Source organism: Micromesistius poutassou (assembly GCF_964030765.1).
Source record: "Micromesistius poutassou genome assembly, chromosome: 4".
NCBI lineage: Eukaryota > Metazoa > Chordata > Actinopteri > Gadiformes > Gadidae > Micromesistius > Micromesistius poutassou.
Genome location: NC_140274.1, coordinates 20535921 through 20558557, shown reverse-complemented (window position 1 = coordinate 20558557; position 22637 = coordinate 20535921). Strand labels below are relative to the sequence as shown.

General features: G+C 42.9%; 3 protein-coding genes across 4 annotated transcripts in view; all 3 read right to left on the bottom strand.

Moving 5' to 3' along the window:
• Positions 1–3040: 3040 nt before the first annotated feature.
• Positions 3041–6305, bottom strand: LOC311341620 (caspase-1-B-like; the record flags this gene model as incomplete). The annotated part of the gene is made up of 4 exons (XM_084466432.1): positions 3041–3815; positions 4008–4298; positions 4915–5193; positions 6293–6305. The coding sequence occupies 4 exons, from the start codon at positions 6303–6305 to the stop codon at positions 3811–3813; spliced, it is 588 nt and encodes a 195-aa protein (XP_084322558.1). The 3' UTR covers positions 3041–3810.
• A 164-nt stretch (positions 6306–6469) lies between these two features.
• Positions 6470–10555, bottom strand: LOC311341775 (caspase-8-like). Its single transcript, XM_084466577.1, has 6 exons — positions 10500–10555; positions 9681–9959; positions 8509–8537; positions 7967–8072; positions 7142–7709; positions 6470–6984 (listed from the first exon to the last, which is right to left on the bottom strand). Exons 1-6 carry the CDS (start codon positions 10504–10506, stop codon positions 6840–6842), a joined length of 1134 nt encoding a protein of 377 aa, XP_084322703.1. The 5' UTR covers positions 10507–10555; the 3' UTR covers positions 6470–6839.
• Positions 10556–11810: 1255 nt separating this feature from the next.
• Positions 11811–22637, bottom strand: part of LOC311341760 (caspase recruitment domain-containing protein 8) — a 12568-nt gene continuing 1741 nt past the window's right edge. The window contains exons 2-17 of one of the 2 annotated variants that reach the window (XM_084466559.1): positions 21162–21193; positions 20572–20604; positions 20236–20313; positions 20105–20137; positions 19966–19995; positions 18522–18554; positions 18371–18420; positions 18213–18265; positions 17853–18079; positions 17266–17516; positions 16129–16254; positions 14078–14213; positions 13950–14000; positions 13739–13810; positions 13139–13429; positions 11811–12638 (exon numbers count right to left, since the gene is read on the bottom strand). In XM_084466559.1, coding sequence (XP_084322685.1) covers positions 12619–12638; positions 13139–13429; positions 13739–13810; positions 13950–14000; positions 14078–14213; positions 16129–16254; positions 17266–17516; positions 17853–18079; positions 18213–18265; positions 18371–18420; positions 18522–18554; positions 19966–19995; positions 20105–20137; positions 20236–20313; positions 20572–20604; positions 21162–21193 — 1516 coding nt within the window. In that variant the 3' untranslated portion in view covers positions 11811–12618. The remainder of the gene's footprint in view (positions 12639–13138; positions 13430–13738; positions 13811–13949; positions 14001–14077; positions 14214–16128; positions 16255–17265; positions 17517–17852; positions 18080–18212; positions 18266–18370; positions 18421–18521; positions 18555–19965; positions 19996–20104; positions 20138–20235; positions 20314–20571; positions 20605–21161; positions 21194–22637) is intronic. The other variant, XM_084466560.1, reaches the window with a different exon arrangement.

Sequence of the window (22637 nt, the reverse complement as noted above, 5' to 3'; positions counted from 1 at the left end):
TAAAACGACTTGATTGTCTGATGCCTCATCATTGCATCCCAGCCAAAGAGTATCGGTATCAATACCTCATTCGTTGTCCAAGCCAGGCTGGCAGCTCATACAAAAATAAGTAAGGGATAATGTAGAGAACGCCGGTCATTATCGGGAAAATAAGCCCCGACAGGGCGAACCAGGACACCGACGCAAAGCGGAAGTGGCTTGCTTCGCTTGCTTTCCCTGACAGCGGTCATTAGGTGCTTAGCAACGGTCAATTATCAAAAAACAATTCACCGCCGGAAGTCGGGAAGGCCCATGCAAGTGAACGGAGTGTTCAGCACTGAGAAGAGCCGTGTAATAATACATAATATTTAAACTCAAGTTTTTTTTGTCTTTTTAAGTGGTGGGTACAAAGTGAATCTTGACGAAAACTGGTGGGTAGGCCTACTCGGCGTAACCCCAGCGTAAGACGCCTATGGTTACGACGTCTTAAGCATGCAGTGAAAGTATCAGAGGCTCATTGATTTCTATTGGAAAAATAGATGGTCATAGGGATGGGACTTCAGGTGTGATGAGGGCCAAATACAAGGATGGCTGATGACTGGTAATGGTTTACCTCTCAAGTGAGGTAAGGGGGAAGAGAGAGAGATATATATAGAGTGGGTTAGTATTGCTATACGTTTCATGACGGTTAGTATTAATAAGTGTATCAATGGTACTATATAGTGTTACACTATAGCGAGAAAAGGCAAGATATGTTATATATTGATAATATGATTTATCAAGTCTCAGTTCATAGCCGGGTGAACACATAGTAGTTCAACAGTAATCCCAAAAATTACCCCATTCCAGTTGTCAGGTAAGTGTGGCAGGACCTTTTCCTGTTTATCACACATTTCACGAAGGTGGGCTACACAAAATTGGGTTGGAAAGCTAGACTAGCTATACTGTATAGCCACTGTCCATCTGATTGTCTAGTTAGCTAACATATATTACCCCCCCCCCCCCCCCCTACACAATCTGGACTGTGGTCCTAACTTTCACCCCTGTTGGCTTTTACAATCTTTATCTTCATTTATTTCAACTTAATCTTATTCAAGTACAGTGTTTCCCATACATAGGCCAATGTGTGGCGCTGCGCCACAGATTGAACAACGAGCGCCACAAATTGATTCCGCTTTTCTTATTTATTTTTACTTGAACGCGATTTTTAAATGTAACTCCGCCAGCCCGTAATCGCGCCCCCGTAATGCTGCCAGTCCGACATGTTCCCATTCCGACAGTCCTGTGTCGCCATGTGCGCGACACAGAAGAGTGCGCCAAACAGAAGAAGGGCCCTATCTTGCGACCGGCGCAATTGACTTTCTACACCGACGCATGTGTCGTTGCTAGTTTGCACCCGGCGCAAAACTGATTTTCCCCCGCAGCAACCAGGCACCACTACACTTGCATGTTAAATATTATGATGTCAAAGATTATTCATACGTGTGAAACTGCATAGAAATAGCGTGTGGATTGTGGAAACATTTTTTTTCCATAGGGCTGCATGAATGAACATGAATGAAGTATAGTAGGCTATGCCATGCGTTAAAATAATAATAATAACAATAATACATTCGAGCAAAGTATATTCCAGGCTTCCAAAACAAAATCTAGTTTTAGGGTAAATGATTGGTTAAATTATTTGGGAAAGAACAGCTGATACAGCGGTAGGTTGTACTTTTAAATCAATGCATCTGAAAACACCGTACAGCAAACACATACTTCTTGACCCAGACATCGTGCACAAGCCCATTACTTTTAGGATTGATGAGTATTTGATCGTGAGAAAACATAGTTTTACCGCGAGTGAGTATTTAATAGAATGAATGAATGCGGGTGATGCTTGGTGCGCGCCCATATAATGTTAAATTATTTGGTCTCACAAGGCTACAGTGCTGCTTGATATGTGAACCTCTTGAGCCTTTTCAAATTTGATTTAATTGAACCATTATTAATTCATTCTCATATCCAAAGCTTGGATATCAATAAGCTAACGTTGCAGCTGAAATGTTCTCCACATCACAAGACATGATGTAATACCATTTTTAAGCGCAGTAAATGTTTTTGTCCCAACATGTCAGTACAACTACCCAGAAGTGCTTGTAGAAAGGCCTATTGTAAAAAGCGAAGTCTGAACTGAAGCTGGGTAGCTGGTTTTACTATAGTACTGGTGCACCCCCTATAATCTCAGATGCACCCCAAGGCATTCTGTTCTGGAACCGGGCCTGATCATAGGCCACTCGCTGTCGGTACAAATCTACAAAACAACTATGGGTTCATTTGCAGGGTTTGTCGTAACATGACTATCACTTATTCATTAGACAACAGTTATTCATATTTTCTTTTGTGTTCTCATAGTTATTCATATTTCCTTTTGTAGATCTTTGATTTGAAAGTTGTTACACTTTCTGCACAGCGAGTTTGTGGGATCTCTTTAGGAAGTCTGCAGCGACCTCTCTTGGTCACACTGGGAAGTGTGCTATTTGCTCTGATATAAAGGTCCTTCCTTTGTTGGGACATTAAAAAGGGCCCTGTGGGGCCAATATGTATTAATTAATGAATCAATCAAATAGCTTTATCTGCATGCCAATATGCCAAGAAGCCATTCCAACCTAACTCTGACTAAAAAGAGCTCTCTGACTGTTCTTCAGAATTCAGCACGGCTGAACTCTGCAAGCTGCTGAACGGGCCAGGCTGGCGCCTGTCTTGAAACTACCAACTCTACTTACTATGAGGAAAACACGCCTCCACTCGTCGTAGAAGCACCTGAGCTCACATTTCTACTCGCAGATTTTTAGAGCAATCAGTGAAACAATCAATTATATTACACATGAATCCACTGAAATGTCAATGTTGACCCAAAAGCTTACAGTAATGTGTTACATTATTTATAGAATGGAGTTGAATTATATTAATGTGATGTAATTATTATATTTAAAAGTATTTATTGATATTCAATGTGTTGAATATGAACTAGTATAAAATGATGTAAAACAAATGAAGCAAGAAAGCAGCCTTTCCACAAAACATTTTTATTTTGCCCCCAACAGACACCTGAACATTCCTGGCTCAGGTTAATGTTACGGTGAAAACCCTGATACTGGTTATCAGTAAGTTACTGATATCACATGTTTTTTGTAGTCATCTGTATAATCACAGTATTGGTCATGACAATGTTAAAATAATATATATCTAGTCTATAAATCTAGTCTAGTTATAGTGGATTATAAAAAAATGTCAAGCCTGGCAAAACATTTTTTTTTCTTTGGCACAATGTCAACTTGTTTTCACAAATTCCTTGATCACAAACAACCATACCAAAATTCCTATCTATACCTGGATATAAGAGGTACCTGAGGGGGACAGCTTAGTACACATGTACTAGCCCAGGAAGGAGGTCCTATTCTAAACATGATATCAACAATTACTTTACACGGTCAAGACATTTGGAAAAAGACTGAAAACTCTTCTGTTCAGACTGCATCTTGGCCTATGAAAAATAATTCTAATAAAAAGTTCTGTATCTCTTGTTTCTATAATGTAGCACTTAAAGCAGCTTGCTTATTGAATGCCTTTTATGTGCTTGCATGATTCCTGCACTTTTTGGGTTTGTCTTCCATTGTGGAATGTAATTACTGTAAGTCGCTTTGGACTAAAGTGTCAGCTAAATAAATGTAATTTAAACAGTTTCGAAACAGTATCAGGTCAGTTGGCTTATCACTTGTTTTGGTCAATCTTCAGGGCTTTTCTTTCGACGGAGACATCTACTGCACTATGGCATCTGCAAAGTAACTATTCTAATGATTTCAAACAGACAGGGAATTAGTGCACATACAAAAACAAAGTTGAACTCCACACAAGTAATATTGAATGAAAACTGATTTAGCAAACTAATGTAACTAGAAGTATCCAACATTATGGGGCGTGTCGTCCCCTCTGTTGGGGGTATAGCCAATAGACGTTCACTGTGTGTGGGTGAGGTACGTTACCTGTCAATAACCGACGAGTCTCGACCGGTAGGTCCTCCATGTCTTTCAGACCTTCCAGCAGGTCCTTTGCTGTGGCCTTTCCTGGTGGTCTTCGGCGCGTCCACAGGAGCAACATCTTCTGCTTCTGCATGGTCACAGATCTATGTTCTGCCTTGATGTCGTCCAGATCTTTGGACTTCAGCTCCAGGTGGATGGCCGCCTGCTCCCACTCTTGTCCCAGAGTTTCGGCCACCTTCAAGAGCTGCCGCTCGGTCAGAGCCTGCCCTGCGGTGCGGGTTTTATTGTTGCTGTCTGGAAAAAAGACAAAGAAAATCCACACACAGACGGGTCAAGTTCGACTTATCGAGATGATGGACCACTCAAGGAATATACTTTCTTAATGTGTCCGGAGTAATCATTTTGTACTAAGACCAATCATCTCATTCAAAAGAAGACCTGACACATCCACTGTGCAAGATTCTTCTTCTGATTCACTTCTACTTATTTTCCGGTCTCCATTTCCTGAAGACCAAATTAAATTATGGATGTGAGGGGTAAGGGTCTACAAACCTGTAACAAGCCTATGAAAGGAATCTGGTCAAATCAGCATTTTTAGAAGAACACCAATGAGCCAAGGAACACAGCACAACTAAGCAAAACACTAACCTCTTGTTTGTTTGTTTGGCTTTACAACCATCTTGTCATCCCCAAGTGCTAGGTTATGAAAAAGGATGGTGAGTCTTTCGATGAAAACCGTGCACAAAATCCTTCCAAGTGTGAAGTTGTATTCTACACAAATGTAATCCCGAGTGGACGATAATGAATCACTGGATCCCAGTGGATTAAAGGACAAAGAAGCTCCCCTCTTGTCAAAACAAAGCTGGCAGTGACCGTTTCTTTGAAATGTACATTCATGGTAACAACTCACCCACACCAGCAGGAGAAGAGATCAAACCCAGGTAGGAGCATAAGTGCTTGTCCCTCTCCTTCATACTATCGATCATTATCTGACTTGCTCTCTCCCCTTTCCCCATCACACTGTCGATCAGACAACGAGCCCGGTCCGCTTTGCTCTTGTGGTTCTCCATCACAGAATCCCTTTCCTCAGTACTGAACACCTTCTGCTGCCAAAGGTCATCCAGAAGACCTTTGATAACTGAGTCTGAAACTCTCTGCACAAAGTCAGAACGGATCTTTTGAAGCTCCCCTGGAAGATAAATCATAAGGCAATATGAAATGACGCACACTTCAGACACACTTCCTGAAGGGTCCGTGTATCTTTTGGTCATTCAATTTTCTAATACCAATTTTTTAATACTAAAAAACAGAAAACGAGTGGTTATTAGATTTTCGTTTTAAAATACAAAAATTGAAATTGAAATACAAGGCGTTTTTCTTTTTCATGGTCAAAAAGGGATGAGCGAAATTTAAAAAATGATTCGATTTTAATTTTCTATTTCATATAACAAAAAGAAAAATCACTAGAAAACAGAAACGAAAAAAAGCCAGTTTTTTCATATTCTGAGACCGGATGTTGTCATTTACAGTAGTCTAGTAGTACCGTGACACAAGCGTTGAGTCTAGGTGGGTGTTCCCTTGGTCGCCGGCCGGATCTATATCGTAAAAACGCGGCAAATGTTTGTCTCTTGCTGTCATGTCTTACTTTCAGTCACTTGTATGTGCTGACAAAGAGCTTTATCTTAGATATAAAAGCTCAGGTTGTGATTTTTAAATTTATTTGCGGTGCAAAATGGTAAACAACAACTCTTCGGCATTGTCTCTCCGAGTGTCTACAGCCGGCGACCAAGGGAACACCCACCTAGACTCAACGCTGTGGGGGAAGACCAACTGTGAAAGATCCACTTTAAAAAAAATATACGGACAACAATCGACCCGATCATGATAATTTTTTTAATATATAGCCCTTTGACAGCATATACAAGTGATTCAAACCAAGAAATGACAGCGGACAAGCGTTTGACAAAGGTTTAAAATACCGCCTTTTTGCATGAGTGTGTATGGGGAAAACGGTTTGTTTTCCCCCACGGCCCTGACCGGAAGTGACGTTTCCTTGCTTGCCGACTCGGTCTATGGAGCAGTACGTCGTTTTCCGAAACAATAAAAGAGTGTCTCAGGGAAGACGATATGACAGCAGAAAAACCTAGTCGCATATCATATTACTGTTATTTGTCCAAATGTTGAAATGCATTGTGGTTTTTTTTGTACTTAGACGTATCCTTACCTTTGCTGTTCAGTCTATTAAAAAAAAACTTATTGAACTCAATAATTAAAGGGATTGAACTCACCTGCCAGAAGCATTCATAAGATGGGGGGAGTCCAACATGGCAGCTCTCTCCCACCTAAAAGACTGGTGCCTGTCTGGCACCCCACTGTTTGTTTTTTCTGTTCCTTTAACCTTTGTTGCTAACTCTTAGTTTAGCTTAACATTTAGTTCCATATAAATCAAACACCACACTACTGATTACTGATTTATTGTTTTACAGTTGTTGAACTTTAAATGTGACAGACATTTGACATTTTCTCTGAGTGGACCTCCCTTCTTGGTTGTGCTCTTTAACAGGCTGGGCACAACACAGCGAAGGATAAAACAACGGCGCAAAACTACTTTCATATATGAGAAAAGCACTGTAAACAAACACAACACACACAGTAAAAAGCAAGGAAAGTAAGTCCTATAAAAGAAAAAGAAAAAAAGTGTACTTTTAAAAAAGCAACCTTAAAATCACAGGTTGTGTGTGTATTGTGTGATTGAATAAAGGATGGAAAGAACAGAGGAAACGGTTAGAAATGTGTGTTGTGATCTATTTGCCAGCGTTTTTTTTGTTTGTTTTCTCAGCTGGAACACGGCGAGAACGCAAGTTCGTGGCGCAGGGTCACTCTGAATTCAGGCATCTGCTTCCATGCGCAAGATTGACCAAAATCTTTCTCGCTTACGGCAGCGTTTACGTTGACAAGAATCTTCAAGATATCTTCATCCCTGAAACAAAACACAAGCAAATATAAATGTTTTAATTAGGCAAAGTCCTGGTTAAAGGGCGCTGAATGTGTACTTCATTCATCTTCAGGGCAGATCTTACGTCTTGTGTCTATGTTACTACACTTTGTTACACTATTGATATCACAAGCTGAAATACCTGGCGCATCCCTCGCGAAGCTGCTCACACAGAGACTGGATGAAAATGCTGCCCCTGTCTACGTCTCTAATTGCTTTGTACTTTGCAACCGTGGCCATGAAAACCAGGAAATCAGCCTCCATCGGGTGGATCGGGTGATCCTTCTTCTTCCCCTGATCAAGGCAAGCATCCTGAACCAATCCTCGCTGGAGACCAACCCCCTGGCGACCATCCCCCTGGCAGGCCTGGATGATGAACACCTTAGGCTTCCCAAGCATAGCCGAGCAGTTTTCTCCATTGAAAGCGGTGATGATGTCGCTGATGGGCAGTGCAATACGGTCGACGCCCTCGACCACGCCCTCTTCGCCGTGACTCAGGACGCAGCAGACGAAGGCGTCGCCGTGCCGCGGGATCACGCTCAGTGGGGTGAACTTGCCGTCGGACCACTCCTCCAGCTTGCGCTCCTTCAGGTCTGCCGGGTCTTTCAGGTCCGCCAGCATCTTGGTGACCTGGGCCATGTCGCTCGCCGTTTGGTCCTTACACATCAGCACCTGGAAGCCAAGCCAGCTGAACACGGCGGCCAGGCTTTCTGTGGGAAAACAGAAGAAAAGCGAGTGATTGAGCAGTCTTTCAAAGACAAGGCAGTGGTGTGTCTAAATGCAGGAGGGGTGGCCTGAGAGGGGCACCGGACCATAACACCCATCCTTTGCAAAGTGGGAAACAAATTAAAATTAACTGAAAGTGAATTCTAAGTTTTAGAATCCTGGGCCCTCCACGCACACACACCCCTGGCCTGCACCAAGGAAACAAGGAGCTGAGGTAGCTCTCCTCTTGTCTAACACCTACCGGCATCCTTCTCTGTTCCCTTTCTTTTAGTTCCATCCTGGAAGTTCTCGTTGTTAATGATCACACAGAGACCGGTGGGTTCGCTGGTTAACAGATACTGGTTTTCCTGCAAGCAGAGCAGAGATGCAGATACATGGTTTAGATTTGATCCGCCCTGTTGCCGTGACAACTGGATGTGCAGTCATCATGGGTGTTTTTTGTTTTTTTTTTGCATACTTTATGACTCACTTCTTAAACTATTTTACACTGTCTTTTACGGAGTAGAAGTATTTAAAGAATTTTAGGAACTAGAAATGATGCTTGACACATGCAACCTGAACCACAGAATCTCACTGTCCAGTATGTTGAATTGCATCTTGCTATTTGACTAGACTTGACCTACTTCATCTAATAAAGTGAATCAGTGCGATGTGTTTTCCCTTGACCAAATGTCATTTCAGTATTGACTGACATGTTGCAACTGGATTGACAACATTCTGATTTGGTATTGTGTTCATGATTCTGTGCAGTGAGGTTAGTTTAACAACACGATAAAACGTTACCGTCTTTTGCCTTTCGATCTTTGAAGCATCTGTGGAAATGAGAGTTAAAAATAGTTTAATATATAGCCTAAAAACACTTTTAGTTTAGAGCGAACATAGAAATAAACATAGAGGTCTCTCCATTCCACGTCTTTAAGCTTAGGATACGTTTCTAGGACGATCTCGTCCTGTAGAACCTCAATGAACTCAGATTGTCTTCCTTTGTTGTTGAGTGTGTCCACGAGCTTGATAACGAGATCCTCTGCGTCCCCCTTATTGATGGAGTTTAGTTTTATGTATTCGCGGTCAGTTCTTTCTCTCTCACTTTGCCAAGTATGAATTGGGGATCAGAATTTCTTGAACGATTGTCTTGTTGCGTACAATGGCGTTATTGATTGCCATCTTGAAGCTCAGGGAGAGAGGTTGAAAATGAAACTGAATGAGAGCGGAGAGGTTACATTGTTAAGGTCCTCCTCTTAAATGCTCCTCCTCTTAAATGCTCTATGAATGTCCCAGCTTCATCCCAACTTCCCTTCTATTCAATCTAATATAGTCACAAAACTGATGTAACTCCTTCACTGGGAGCTTTTCAACCCACATATCAAATGCGATAAGAATAATTTACATTAAACCACATTAATTTGCAGGACTATGTTGCTTATTCGGTCTACCTTAATCTTGGATCCAGCAGTCGTACTATGTTATGGTGCGGGTTTATTCAGCTTTAAGAATGAGATTTTGATGTATTCCTACAGAGGTCAGTCTACACACACACACACACACACACACACACACACACACACACACACACAGTCTATTTGAATTACACATACTACTGTTCAAGGGTCCTAGCAACCTGATTGGTCGAAACTTAAAACGATGCGAAAGAAAGTGAAACGCCTCTTTCACCAAGATCTGACCTCTTCTGCATCATGCTTCAGATATGAATCTAAAGTAAGACTATATCACCCTTTTCTGTTCAACTGCAGTAGGCCTACGTGCTGAAATCACAAACTTACGGATCCCCCTCTGTACATTCAGACCGACCATTACTGGTCCTCCACAGGAAAAATGCATGAATATAATGAACCACTGGATCCCAGTGGATTAAAGGACAAAGAAGCTCCCCTCTTGTCAAAACAAAGCTGGCACTGACCGTTTCTTTAAAAAGTACATTCATGGTAACAACTCACCCACACCAGCAGGAGAAGAGCTCAGACCCAGGGTGATGCATAAGTGAGGGTCCCTCTCCTTCATAATATTGATTATTATCTGACTTGCCCTCTCTCCTTTCCAGATCACTGTGTCGATCAGACACCGTGCCCGGTCCGCTCTGATCCTCTGTTGCTCCATCACAAAGTCCTTTTCCTCAGTATTTAACACTTCATGCTGCAGAAGGTCATCCAGGAGACCTTTGATAACTGAGTCTGAAACTCTCTGCACAAATCCTGAACGGATCCTTCGAAGCTCCCCTTGAAGAGAAATCAAAAGGCAATATGAAATGACGTCGTGCAAACATAGTAATAATACAGTAACAATAGTTGAGGCAGGGTGTTCAATTGTTGACGTCAGAATTAAGGAGACATTGATTAAATTCTTCTTGACCTCTGTAAATATTAAACCGTTTGTCTTCACAACTTGGTCCCACACAACTCATCAATAAGATGTTTGTTTGATAGACTTAGTACGCTACATTAAGTCCACTGTTCCATAATAATAATAATAAGTCGTTTCTCGTCATTGTGTTATACCAAGTCACAAGAAGTGATATACGGTCGGTGATGTGTTGTGTCTTGGGCCAGCTGTCGGTTCTCTAACATATATTAACTGCGTTCACTAGTCGGCCAGATGTTTTAAGTATAGGTATTAGGAAGGTAGTGCTATGCGTTTATGAGGTGCCAAACAAATCGGTACATAGACCAGACAACACAACTACTTAATAGTCTAGTCCCAGACCCGCCAAAAGTCCAAAGTGTTTTCCCTTGCGGGTAGTTGTGATAAACTCTGCTTACCTTCCATGGTTTAAAGTAGCGTGGCTTCGCGCCTGATTCACTTTACTTTCGTTTTCACTTCAGACACACTTCCTGTATGGGCTTAAATTTGTCTCATTAATATCTGTAAACGCACAGATGGTGATCTACAAATATTTTTGATTTGCACACGTGTTTTGCTATCCACAAATACAAATTTATAATTTGTAACTTGTATTTTGGTTTTTAGATACTTGTAAATATATTGTGTTTTTGTAAATACACAATTTTCCATTTGTAAAAACAAAAAGCCATTTGCAAAACTGAAAATTCTGCTCGTGAAGTGTGATTCAGCATTTGTGGATCATTACTCACGCACACGCATCTCTTTCCTCACTTACGCATTTTTGAGTATCTTGTCGAAGATCCGCACAGATCCACAAGCAAATAGCTCGTGATTCACAAATGGCCCGCCCTCCTCAACCAGTAGGTGGCAGTGTTGTTCTATGCATTGATGTATGCAGATTAACCATCAAGTTTATTGTGGAAGATAAAAGTTTCGTATCGTTTTAATATCTACATCTAGATCTACAGAGGAGGCACCCTTCGACGATTGTGATATATAAACATTACAATAGGCTATTCGGCTTCCATTTGTTTTTAGTTGCAGGCTGACGCGAATATTAAACCACATTGGCTATATAAGATAATTTATCTTTACATCATAGTAGGCTACTAAAAACAACAAATTAAGCAAGAAAGCAGCCTTTTACACTAATCTTTATTTTCCGTCAAACAGATAGTTTCCGCCAAATAGTTGACCCATCACTTGTTTTGGTCAATCTTCAGGCGACGGAGAAATCTACTGCACTATGGCATCTGCAAAGTAACTATTCTTATGATTTATTCATCATGTCTGAGGAAGTAAACAAACAGGGAATTAGTGCACATACTAAATAAAAAGTTAACCTCCATTGCAATTACTACCACAAATAATATTAAATGCAAACTGATTTAGCAAACAGAGAGGTTTTGAGGCACCCTTCCACGACTCTGTGATTAATTACAATATTCGGCTTCCATTTGTTTTTATTTTTTTAGTTGCAGGCTGATGCGAATACTAAACCACATTGGCTACATTAGATAATTTATATTTACAGTTAGTTTATAGTCCTTGTTTCAACTTGACAATTGAAGCCAACAGAAGCCTATTTATTAATATGGATGTTTTGGCATGATCAAACATTATACTTCATTTGATAAGGTATAGAAATATTTAAATAACAAATTAAGCAAGAAATCACCCTTTTGTAAAAAAAGTTTTTTATTTCCCCCCGTCAAAGTAAATCAGGAGCAATGGGGACGGATTCAAAGCCCTGCAGGTGTGAAATTGAAATTGTCATTTAAATCTCACATTTTTTATGGAGAATATGGAGAATCACTAGAATAATCACAGTATTGTTCATTGAGATGCACAATATTAAAAAGACACTACCAGCTGCCCTTAAAAAGAGTCCTGAATAACGATTGTGCTGGTCGTAGTGGATCAATTCAAGTTTTGCATAAACTCATTATGCTTTACATTAACATGTTTTACAAACTCAGTGATCACAACCGTACGGAAATTACTTTACAAACAAGTGAAATTCCCTGAGATGTATAAAGTTTGAAAAAAGTAGTTCATCTACACAATACATTTCTACTATAAAATATAAACAGTGAAACAATAAACAAAGTTGAGTTAATTTCCCTTTTTCTACGTTTTCAACACTGAAGCACCAATTCTAGCATCTATAGCTGGCTACACAATTAGCTACTTCTAAGGTAAGGCCTAAAATAAAAAGAGTACACTCCATGATACTGATATCTATATCTACTATTACAACTATTACTTTCCAGAGTCAACAGCACTATTGTCAATTGCAGGACTGACTCAACGAGTCCATTGTTGTAATTCCAATAAGACATTTAGCTCCTCAGGAAAGGAGGGACTTGGTCTGATGTCCCTTAGCCGCATCCGGCCGACCAGCAAACACTCAGACAGCTTCACTGTTTCAGCTGTTTGGTCCATCGCTTGCGTTTTGGTCCATCACATGTCTCCATGGCTCTCTTTCCATGGAGACATCTCCTGCACTAGGGCCTCTGCAAATGCCATTGTCATTTAACAGCCATGTACCATTTCTGAGGAAGCCAAACAAACGACAGACAGGAAATTAGTACAAATCAGTGTCCATCACAAGCAAACTCCCAGAGGATCACATCATTCCTCATCCCTCCATCTCGTTTCACTTCATTCACAGAAGACAGATTGTTATTCTCCACCCCCGTCATATCCCATGTGGCTGTGGAGACCATTTAATGGGGAATGCCCCCTGAACAGTCTGTACGCCGTCAATCGTTTTACAGAGGTGTTAAAATATCTATGACAGTGGTCCGCAACCACACCAAGCGAACCAGAAGTATCATATAAAAAGTGAGTACATATAATTAATCAAATAAGCAAACTGCTTTCAGTGCTATTTTATACAAAGAAGAGACGGAGAAAGTAATTGTTATTTGTATATATTATTTTCTTTATGTATATATTAACCCGTAAAGCATTATGAATAGGCCGGTCAGAGTTTCATAGATCAATGCTCATGCATGATAGACGTTCACTGTGTGTGGGTGAAATACGTTACCCGTCAATAACTGATGAGTCTCAACCGGTAGTTCCTCCAGGTCTTCCAGACCTCCCAGCAGGTCCTGAGCTGTAGCCTTTCCTGGTCTTCGGCGCTTCCACCGCCCCAACATCTTCAGCTTCTGCATGGCCACATCCGTCTGTCCGTCTGCCTTAATGTCGTCCAGATCTGTGATGCTCAGGTCCAGGTGGATGGCCGCCTGCTCCCACTCCTTCCCCAGCGTTTTGGCCACCTGCAGTAGCTGCTTATCGGACAGATCCTGCCCCATACGGCGGTTTTTGTTGTTTCCGTCTGGGTAAAAGACAACCAAGCAGGCCGGGCATATTAAAGTTCCATCCCTAGGAGTAGCACAGATGTAGCTCCGTTTACCAGTGCAGAGGTTAGCTCTTTCATCCCAAACCAGAGTCTGGCTGAACGTCTAGACTCTCTAGAGACTCTTGAATGAACCAGCAGTCATGATTTCAGATTTGTAGGCAGAGCAATCCTCTAATTCCAAAATCCAACCAATATCACAAGGAAGTACAATTATCAGGCCTATATCTTTTTTTCTTGTTTATTTTGCATATTAGTGTTATAATTCAAAAGATGTCGCGGACTCACCCGACTCATCCACACAGCGAGGTTTCTTATTGGCCATTTCTTCTTCTGATGCACTGCTGCTTCTCTTTCGGCCTTCATCAAAGGGCGTCAACGGGTTAGGGAGGGTCAAGAACCTGTAGCGCAGCCTCTAAGTGGCATCTTCTCACACAAGCACTTTTAAAAGAAGAACGGCAATGAGCCATGGAACACAGCCCCCCACACACACACTTACCTCCTGCTTTCTGCCTTGGCTTGCACACCGCCTTGACTTCTCCACAATCCCCTAGGATATCAAAGATGATGGTCAGTCACATGACCACACAAACGACAAAAGCTGTTCCAAACACGTAGACGGGTTACCTTCTCTGATAATATTAGACCACACGGTCTCGTCCGTGTTCGTATCTTTCAGAGACAACGTAAAAGGAGGAGGCTGTTCAAAGAACGCCTCAAAGTAGCCCTTCAGCTTGATGATCTCAAAGGTGAATTTCAACTCCTGTACGGACACACACACACACACACACACACGGACACACACACACACAAAATCAGTTTATCCTTAGAGACCTGGGGCCGTATTCACAAAGAATCTTAGGGCTAAAAGTAGGTCATAAGTGGCGAATTTAGGAGTAACTCCTAAAAATAATGGGCGTGTCAGTCTTAAATTTAGGACTCCTAACTTTTTTTACTAAGAGCAATTCACAAAGTATTTTAGGCCTAAAAGTAGCACCTAAGTCTAGGAGAGCTTAAAAGTCCTCGAGAGGACTCCTAACTCAGTAAGACCTATTCACAAAGAATCGGAAAATGGCTGCGAGACGAAATGTTATGGAGACAATGGAAGACTGTGAATTGATAAGGCGATATAGGCAAAATCGTGAGGGTATCAAACTTGTTTGTGTGGAATTCTTGTGGAATTAGTGAATAACACTCCGATATTTAGCAACAGGGAAAATGCAACTTTGCAATGACGACGATTTAGGAATATCGCAACCATCAGTGATGGTTAAAACACACAGGGCCAATGTTACAAATGTACCTTTAATCATCCTTAATTATTTAATATATAAATATAAATAAATCACTTAACCCATCATTATTTGTCTCATGTATTAATAGTAATACAACACTTTAATCATCATTATTTATTTCAAATAAAAATAAATGGTTTTAAGTAAAAATAATAGGCCTATAACTACTCTTACTTATGATTACTATCTAATCATTTATTGTAAGATAATTTATTGTATTGAGTTTATAATCTGCTCAGTAAGGAGTCGGGAGTCGGACCAGTTGGGCTTTCGCTTGCGTTTCACGTTGTCTTCTCCTTCATTCATCATGATAGGAGGACTTGAACGGTGGTATGGGCTGATATTTAAAGTGTTTAGTGACGTAGCCACGGGTGTGCCTGGGTGTGCCTGGGACACCCAAGCGTGGTCCTGGCACACATAAATATTTTCAGAATTAATTCATTACAACGATTTCTTTTGATTTAAAGCAAAATGGAACAGAGAGCGCGGTGAGCGGTGCGCGTTGCACTAGGACTGCGTAGTGACCGGTCTAGGTCCACGCATTCGCTACCACAGAAGCGGGGCTGTGAAGGAAACCCCCCTATTGGATTTTGCGATTATATCCATACATTTCATTCCCCCATGTACAGCGTGGAGTGATTTAGTGGAGAGCCAGGGCTGCTTTCAGGATGGTCGTATCGATCGCTCCGGACCCTCGCTTCCACTGGACACTTGCAGCAGTTATTCTAACAGCGTTCCGGTAAATCACTGAACTTGAGGCCACCCAAACTCTCACAGGCGCACCTTAATTACAATCTCTGGCTACGCCCAAACTTTAAGTGCTGGAAATATGCTCATTGGATAATAGTTTGCAGGGTGCTTTTAATTACTTCCTTGATATAATGCAATTTACGTATTTTTATTGTTTGCTTTGGCTCTCTTTTTAACGTGCATACAACGTCATTATCGTGGTCTGCACAAACTTGTCATCGTGCGTGTATTCTGCTAACTGCACTGTCCATAACTGTTTGATAGGACTTCATTTGTAGCCTAGGCTATTTCCTTATTTTTTCGTTGATTTAGTGGGCTCGTTTGTGGGAAGTTGCGAATGAGTTTCACGGAGACCGCCGGCACTCAACAGCCAATCACCGTACTGACCGCCTCAAAACTCTTGCACGAGAATCGACGTAAGGGGGCGTTAGGGGGCGTTACTCTTAGTTCACTCTTAGTGATTTATCCTTAGTATGAGTAGGTCTCAGCGGCTTTGTGAATAACTTTTAAGAAAAAACTCCTACGTAAAATGTTTTAGCGCGAGTTAGGAGCACTCCTAGCGGTAAGATAAAAAGCTTTGTGAATACGGCCCCTGCACAATACTTCATAAATCCGGTGTCTGGCGTCACTCACCTTGGGGTTGATTTGCCCCTCCGGCTGGCTCACGAGGTGGTACTTCCCCACGTCTAGATTACAGGCGGGCGGTTTGTCGATCTTCCTGTAGCTCTTCGGAGCAGAGCGCACCTGCGTTCTTATATCCTGGGACACGAGACAGGAGGTTCAACGACAGCCGGGCGAGAGACGGAGACGAAGGAGGTACGTTTTCTTCAGGAAAACATACCAGCAACATATGCCGCTTTTCCACCGACAGTATCAGCTCGACTCGACTCAACTCGCCTCGACTCGACTCGGTTCCAGGCGCGTTTCCATCTAAAAAAGTGCCTCTTCAATGTGGGCGGGTCGTAGAAAAGAAACTCTCCACCATGGGCGGGTCGTCATTAGGTTTTAATCATGGGAGACGCGATTCCCGGGAAATCTGAATCTGATCAAGACTATTTCCTGATTCCCGGGAAAGGTTATGATGGGAAATAAAATAAAATAAAAAGCGCAATGACTGCGCGTCCATTGTTGTCATACAGTAACGTTGATGGAGGCAAAACTCGAGCCTTGGGAAAGGAACGACACTAAAACGAAACAGCGAAACGCTGATCCTCCGGAGCCGGTCCGTGGACTCCAGCCACGCCGGACACACACAACCACGCACAGCCTTACTCTAGCCCCAGGAAAGGAGCGACACACACGGCGAAACGCTGATCAGTGTCCCCCTCGGGAGCGGGTTCGTGGACTACAACCACGCCGGACACAACTTAACTTTGAATGATTATTCCCATTTACAGCCGCTGGCCAATCACACAAAAGTGTGATTTTTCACACAAAAGTACCTACTCCACTCACTTGGAACCTCGACGGAGGTAGTACTAAAAAAAAGTACCCGGTACTAGGTACCAGGTACTTTTTTTGCCAATGGAAACGCAAAAAAGGCGTGGCGAGTCGAGTCGAGTCGAGCTGGTACTGGCGATGGAAAAGCGGCATTAGAATCAACATCAAACTTTCAACACAGACAGACAGAGAGACACCTTTGTTCCACTTCTTCTACATCACCTTGGACAGACAGACAGACAGACAGACAGACAGACAGACAGACACAGACACAGACACACACACACACACACACACACACAGAACTTCGTTCCACTTCTCCTCCATCACCTTGATGTCGGACGAGTTGTTGGAGGCCAAGTACACCCTGAAGCTGAAGGTGTTGTTGTGGCCCAGCTCCTGGTACACCAGCACCGCCCCGTGGTGCTCCACGGGCCGGCTGCTCTGGACGATGGGACCCACCGGAGACAGCGAGGACACGCGCCACCTCACATGGCTGCCCGAGTGGTCCGACGACGGCTCCACCAGCGGCCGGCTGCCCTTGACGTGCAGAACACTGAACTGCAGCTCGTACTGGGGGTCTGGGGGAACACGGGGGGGGGGGGGGGGGGGGGGGTACGGTGGGGGGTCCGTGTGATCCAGTCAGGAGGACGGTAGGACACACAGAGGCACACACGGCTCCAGGAATGCGGGTGTGCAAGTAAAACATGTTCATAATTATTTATTATTATTGTATAGATATAGATATATCGTTTGTCTTTCTTCTGACAAATGTACTCATTGTAAGTCCCTTTGGATAAAAGCGTCTGCTAAATGTAAATGTAAAACATGAAGGATCCATTCATGTCAATTAATTATGTATTTTGAGTTGGGAAGGCAACTCTACTGGCGGCGTAGCAGTCCGAGTGATTCCTCACCAGCAAGGCACAGGGAGTGGGGGAACAGGATGGACTTGAGCACAGATGCTTCCTTGCCGACGACGTCCACGTTGAAAATGGGTCCGGCGAATTTCCAGGAGTCCGGGAGGAACGCTTCGAATTTGGACCAGGACAGGACGGAGTAGCGGACCAGAGCCTGCTCTGACACTTCAAACACCAGACCTGTAGCCGAACACTCATAGGTGCCCTCGCCTTCCAGCCGAACCCTAACACACACACATACACATACAGATACACACACACACATCAAATAGATATTAGACTGTTTAATTCAGGTTTGGACCAGATTGATGTGATAAGCCCATGGGAGGTGGACGATGGACCAATGTCTGAACTCACTGTAATCGGCCCTTCGAGATTTTCCTTGGGGTAACCTTATCGTAGTCAGAACTCTGTTGAAAAAAACGCAAACCAAACCTTAAAACCATCGAAAGAAACCTAACAAATTATCATAATCTCAGTCATAATCAATGAAAGGGTTTATTATGCAAATTCACCTGCTGAGCTGCTTTACATTTTGCACATTGTGACTTGAAGTGAATCTCCTCTGTCAGGATAAAGAACGTCTGTTAGAAACAAACCAACAGCATGTCCGGTGCAAGAGAAACGCTGAGGAAACTGCAAGAGAATCTGAGGATCCCAGCATACCTTCTCCTGTTGAGGCTGGTTCAGGGACGACCTCTGTAAGGTTATAATTAAGCAATAGATCACGACAAGGCTGTGTAATGTGCTCATTATACCACAGTCAAGGGGTGTTGTTCACAGTTAAGGGCGACCCCCTTAACTGTGGTATAATGAGAACATTTCACTGACTGAAGTGATCTATTGCTTTTATAAAGCGGTTAGCCCTACGTAAATATGGCGAAATGAAAGTCATAGACAGCCATCATCACCCATTCATTTTGAAAAAGTCAGAAAGTCGGAAAAGCATTTTTTTAATGAATACAAAAATGTAGTCCCTTCTGGCTGCCTGCAAAGTGTGCGGCGGTTGCTATGCAACACATAGTATCGTCCTTCAGAGAGAAGGCTAGAGACGGTAGCTCGGTTCGCCGGCAATTTAGCCTACTATTGAGCAGTTCACTCACCGTGTGCTTATTGCTTTACAACATTTCCACCCATTTCCATCCAATCCATCAATCAACATATTTTTAGGCTTCAGCGAACTATGCTATTGCTTTTATATATAAATAAACAACAGTTCTAGTAAGGCGCGGAGTGATACGGAACTCTGTAAACTGAACGGGCGTCATAGCTGTGTGTATACGCTCAATATACAACAGTTGGGAACCAATCAGATCGCTTGATTTAAGCCACCCGTTTTATAATCACAAATTATAAAATGGGTGGCTTAAATCAAGCGATCTGATTGGTTCCCAACTGTTGTATATTGAGCGTATACACACAGCCGTTTTATAAAAGCAATAGATCACTTCAGTCAGTGAAATGTTCTCATTATACCACAGTTAAGGGGGTCGCCGTCTCTCCGCTGCGTGTCGGGACGAACAACGCCCCTTGACTGTGGTATAATGAGAACATTCCACAGCCTGTCGTGATCTATTGCTTAAATATATCATATGTATAGATATATGATAGACATGATACATGGCTCAGTTAAATTACATGACAATGGCAGCATGATAAAATGCTAGGCTCTGGGCTACACTGCTCTAGTGTTAAAGCTATGCTAGGCTCTTTGCTACACTGCTGTAGTGTTAAAGCTATGCTAGGCTCTGGGCTACACTGTTGTAGTGTTAAAGCTATGCTAGGCTCTGGGCTACACTGTTGTAGTGTTAAAGCTATGCTAGGCTCTGGGCTACACTGTTGTAGTGTTAAAGCTATGCTAGGCTCTGGGCTACACTGCTGTAGTGTTAAAGCTATGCTAGGCTCTTTGCTACACTGCTGTAGTGTTAAAGCTATGCTAGGCTCTTTGCTACACTGCTGTAGTGTTAAAGCTATGCTAGGCTCTTTGCTACAGTGCTGTAGTGTTAAAGCTATGCTAGGCTCTTTGCTACACTGCTGTAGTGTTAAAGCTATGCTAGGCTCTTTGCTACAGTGCTGTAGAGTGAAGTTAAACAGAGTCTTCCTCACTCACCTTGAGACGAATCCTCTCCGGTCTCCACTTCTGAAACATCACAGAGTTATGGTGAAATACGTTTTAAACCGATAGCTTGCCAAATCACTGAGGCATCAAGACTCCATATTGGCTCAATGGAGTGAGTGACCCAACTCACCTTCATCCTCCTCATCTCTCTCCTCGTTGGCTTCTGGCACAAGACAAAAGCAGAAGGGAGGGTAAGGGGTTGTCTGGGGGGTACGCAGTACTCAAAGCAGAAGAAAGAGAAAGAGGGGCCACGCCTCTTACCTAAATTTGCCTGGTCTTCCTCATCTTCCTCAGAGCCAGAGCCTTCCTCAGAGTCTGCCACGGACTTACCGGAATGTTCTGTGAGACAATTCCACATGAGTATAACTCTATTACTAACACTAGCCCTATTGCTAACACTAACATACCTCTATTACTAACACTAACCCTATTGCTAACACTAACATACCTCTATTACTAACACTAACCCTATTGCTAACACTAATATAACTATTACAAACACTAGCCCTATTGCTAACACTAATAAAACTCACAACCCCCTCCCTCTGTTGTCCACTCTGTGAAGCGTTTCTTAAAAGGTTGTTTTTCATATTTTACCTGAGTCACTGCTGTCCACTTCCAGTAGGTTTCCTGCACCAACACAACAACTCCCAGTTAGTAGTTCTAGTGTTTCGCTTTCCAATCTCGGCTCATCAGTTCAAAGTTGCCCACCATGTAATCATTCTACAATGATTTAATTTGTCAAATAGTTTACACTGAACTAATAATTAACTGAAAAAGTGCATGATTAAAATGCTTGCCATGGGCCCTATTGACCTAGCGGCCATCTTGATTCTAACCGCTAGCAGCCAGCGTTTGGAACCAAGATGGACCCCAGACGGCCCAGCCGCGCCACAGTCAAATGCAGAGGAGAGGAGTGCCATGGTAACGATAAACAAATACAAAAGGTGGTCAACGAGGAAAAGATGAACCGTGAGAGGGGATTTAAATAAGCATGAAATCAAGATTGTTCAGCAGAATTACATTAGGCACTGCATTGAATACGACTCTTGTTATGTATCTTGTTATCTAGTAATGATAATAGCTTGAAAGCCTTTGTGAAATTGTACAGCATCATTTGTATACCGCATAGTGTACGGCTAAGGCTACGCAGCATTGAAAATGTATTATCTCTGGGAAGGGTTTACCTTTGCAGTCAGATGTGTGGACATCCCCGTCTCTGCAGGGATGAAGAGAGAACACATAAAAAACACTTCCTTGTTGCATCCTTAAGCTCACACCGCATCACGTGACACAAGAACCACAAGTCCCACACCAACGCCAACGGCCCAATCACATCCACCCACACATTGAGTAGTACGCACTTATTGTATGTTGTACGTCCCCGCACTTAAGAACAGTACTTAGCTATCTGTGTTGTATACGGGGAATGGGTTGGACTAACGGTTGTTAGTGCTGAGCACTTGGTTCTATGAACTTACTGTACCGACGGCGATATATTGTTTCTCTTTCTTCTGACAAATGCACTTAGTGTAAGTCACTTTGGATAAAAGCGTCTGCTAAACGCTCTCAATGTGAAAGGAAGTGTAATGGCGGCAACACAGGAAGTGTGAGTTGCCAACATCTGTTCCTCCAGCGCCCGGAGCCCAGCCCATCCTGCAGATCCCCCTGCTCGCCTCCGGCCCTCGTCACACCGTTCTGCCCACTTCCTACCAGGACCGCGACGTGATAGTAATAATAATAATAATAATACATTCGATTTGTAAAGCCCTTTTCTCTTACTCAAAGCGCTTTACAGAGGAAACAAACAACAAATAAACAAACAAACAAAAAAATGCAAGTTGATGGGGGGTGGGTGCGGGTGGGTGTGTCTAGGAGTAGGCAGAGGAGAGGGGATGGGTCTTGAGGTGGGACTGGAAGATGGTGAGGGACCGGGAGTCGTGGATATGCTGGGGGAGGGAGTTCCAGAGCCTGGGAGCGGCCCTGGAGAATGCTCTGTCACCAAGACTGCAGAGTTTTGCTGTGTGGTGGTAGCTAGTGACACTAAGGTAGCACGCACAGCTTACGGACAAACTGGGGCCGTTCACAAAAGGTTGACGCTTCTCTTGTTTGCTTGACCTGATTTGGCCCCCAGTGGCCCTACACTCCTATTTCAGCTCTTAGTGATCACATTACAAACTAAACAAACTATGACAGTAGGTGTCCTCTCAATGAATCATAAAGGCGTATTCATGTGTGGCAGCTTTCTGCGGTCGGGGGGATTTATTACGTCGAAATACAGAAGTGAAGATAAGAGCGAATCCAGCTGGAGTCAGGAGTAGGCCTCCTACACTCTCTCCCCACACTGACGAATCATTTAACGACTTATTACTAAACAATGAAATAAAAAGATGACTTCCAACACGACGAGTAAAAGTCAAACGCTCCTATGCATCCAAAATGGCGGTCCGTGCAGTGGGCCGGGGTGATGTACAGACAACCCCCCCCCCCCGCTACACCAGACTGCTCTGAACAGGGACACCTGTGTGGTAGCATAACATCTGTTTTGAAGTTGAGGTGTGCGTTGTACACAGTGTGGTGTTTGCTTATGCGTGTCTGTTGTCGTAAAGTCTCACATCAGCCTTATTCAGTTAGACTGCAGAATAAATGAATAGCAGTTTGTA

Coding starts and splice junctions, on each gene's coding strand:
- LOC311341775 (XM_084466577.1), bottom strand. Junction 8,073..8,508: donor AGATCGAAAGGCAAAAGACG/GTAACGTTTTAT, acceptor CTCTGCTTGCAG/GAAAACCAGTATCTGTTAAC. Junction 6,985..7,141: donor CTTCGCGAGGGATGCGCCAG/GTATTTCAGCTT, acceptor GTTTTGTTTCAG/GGATGAAGATATCTTGAAGA.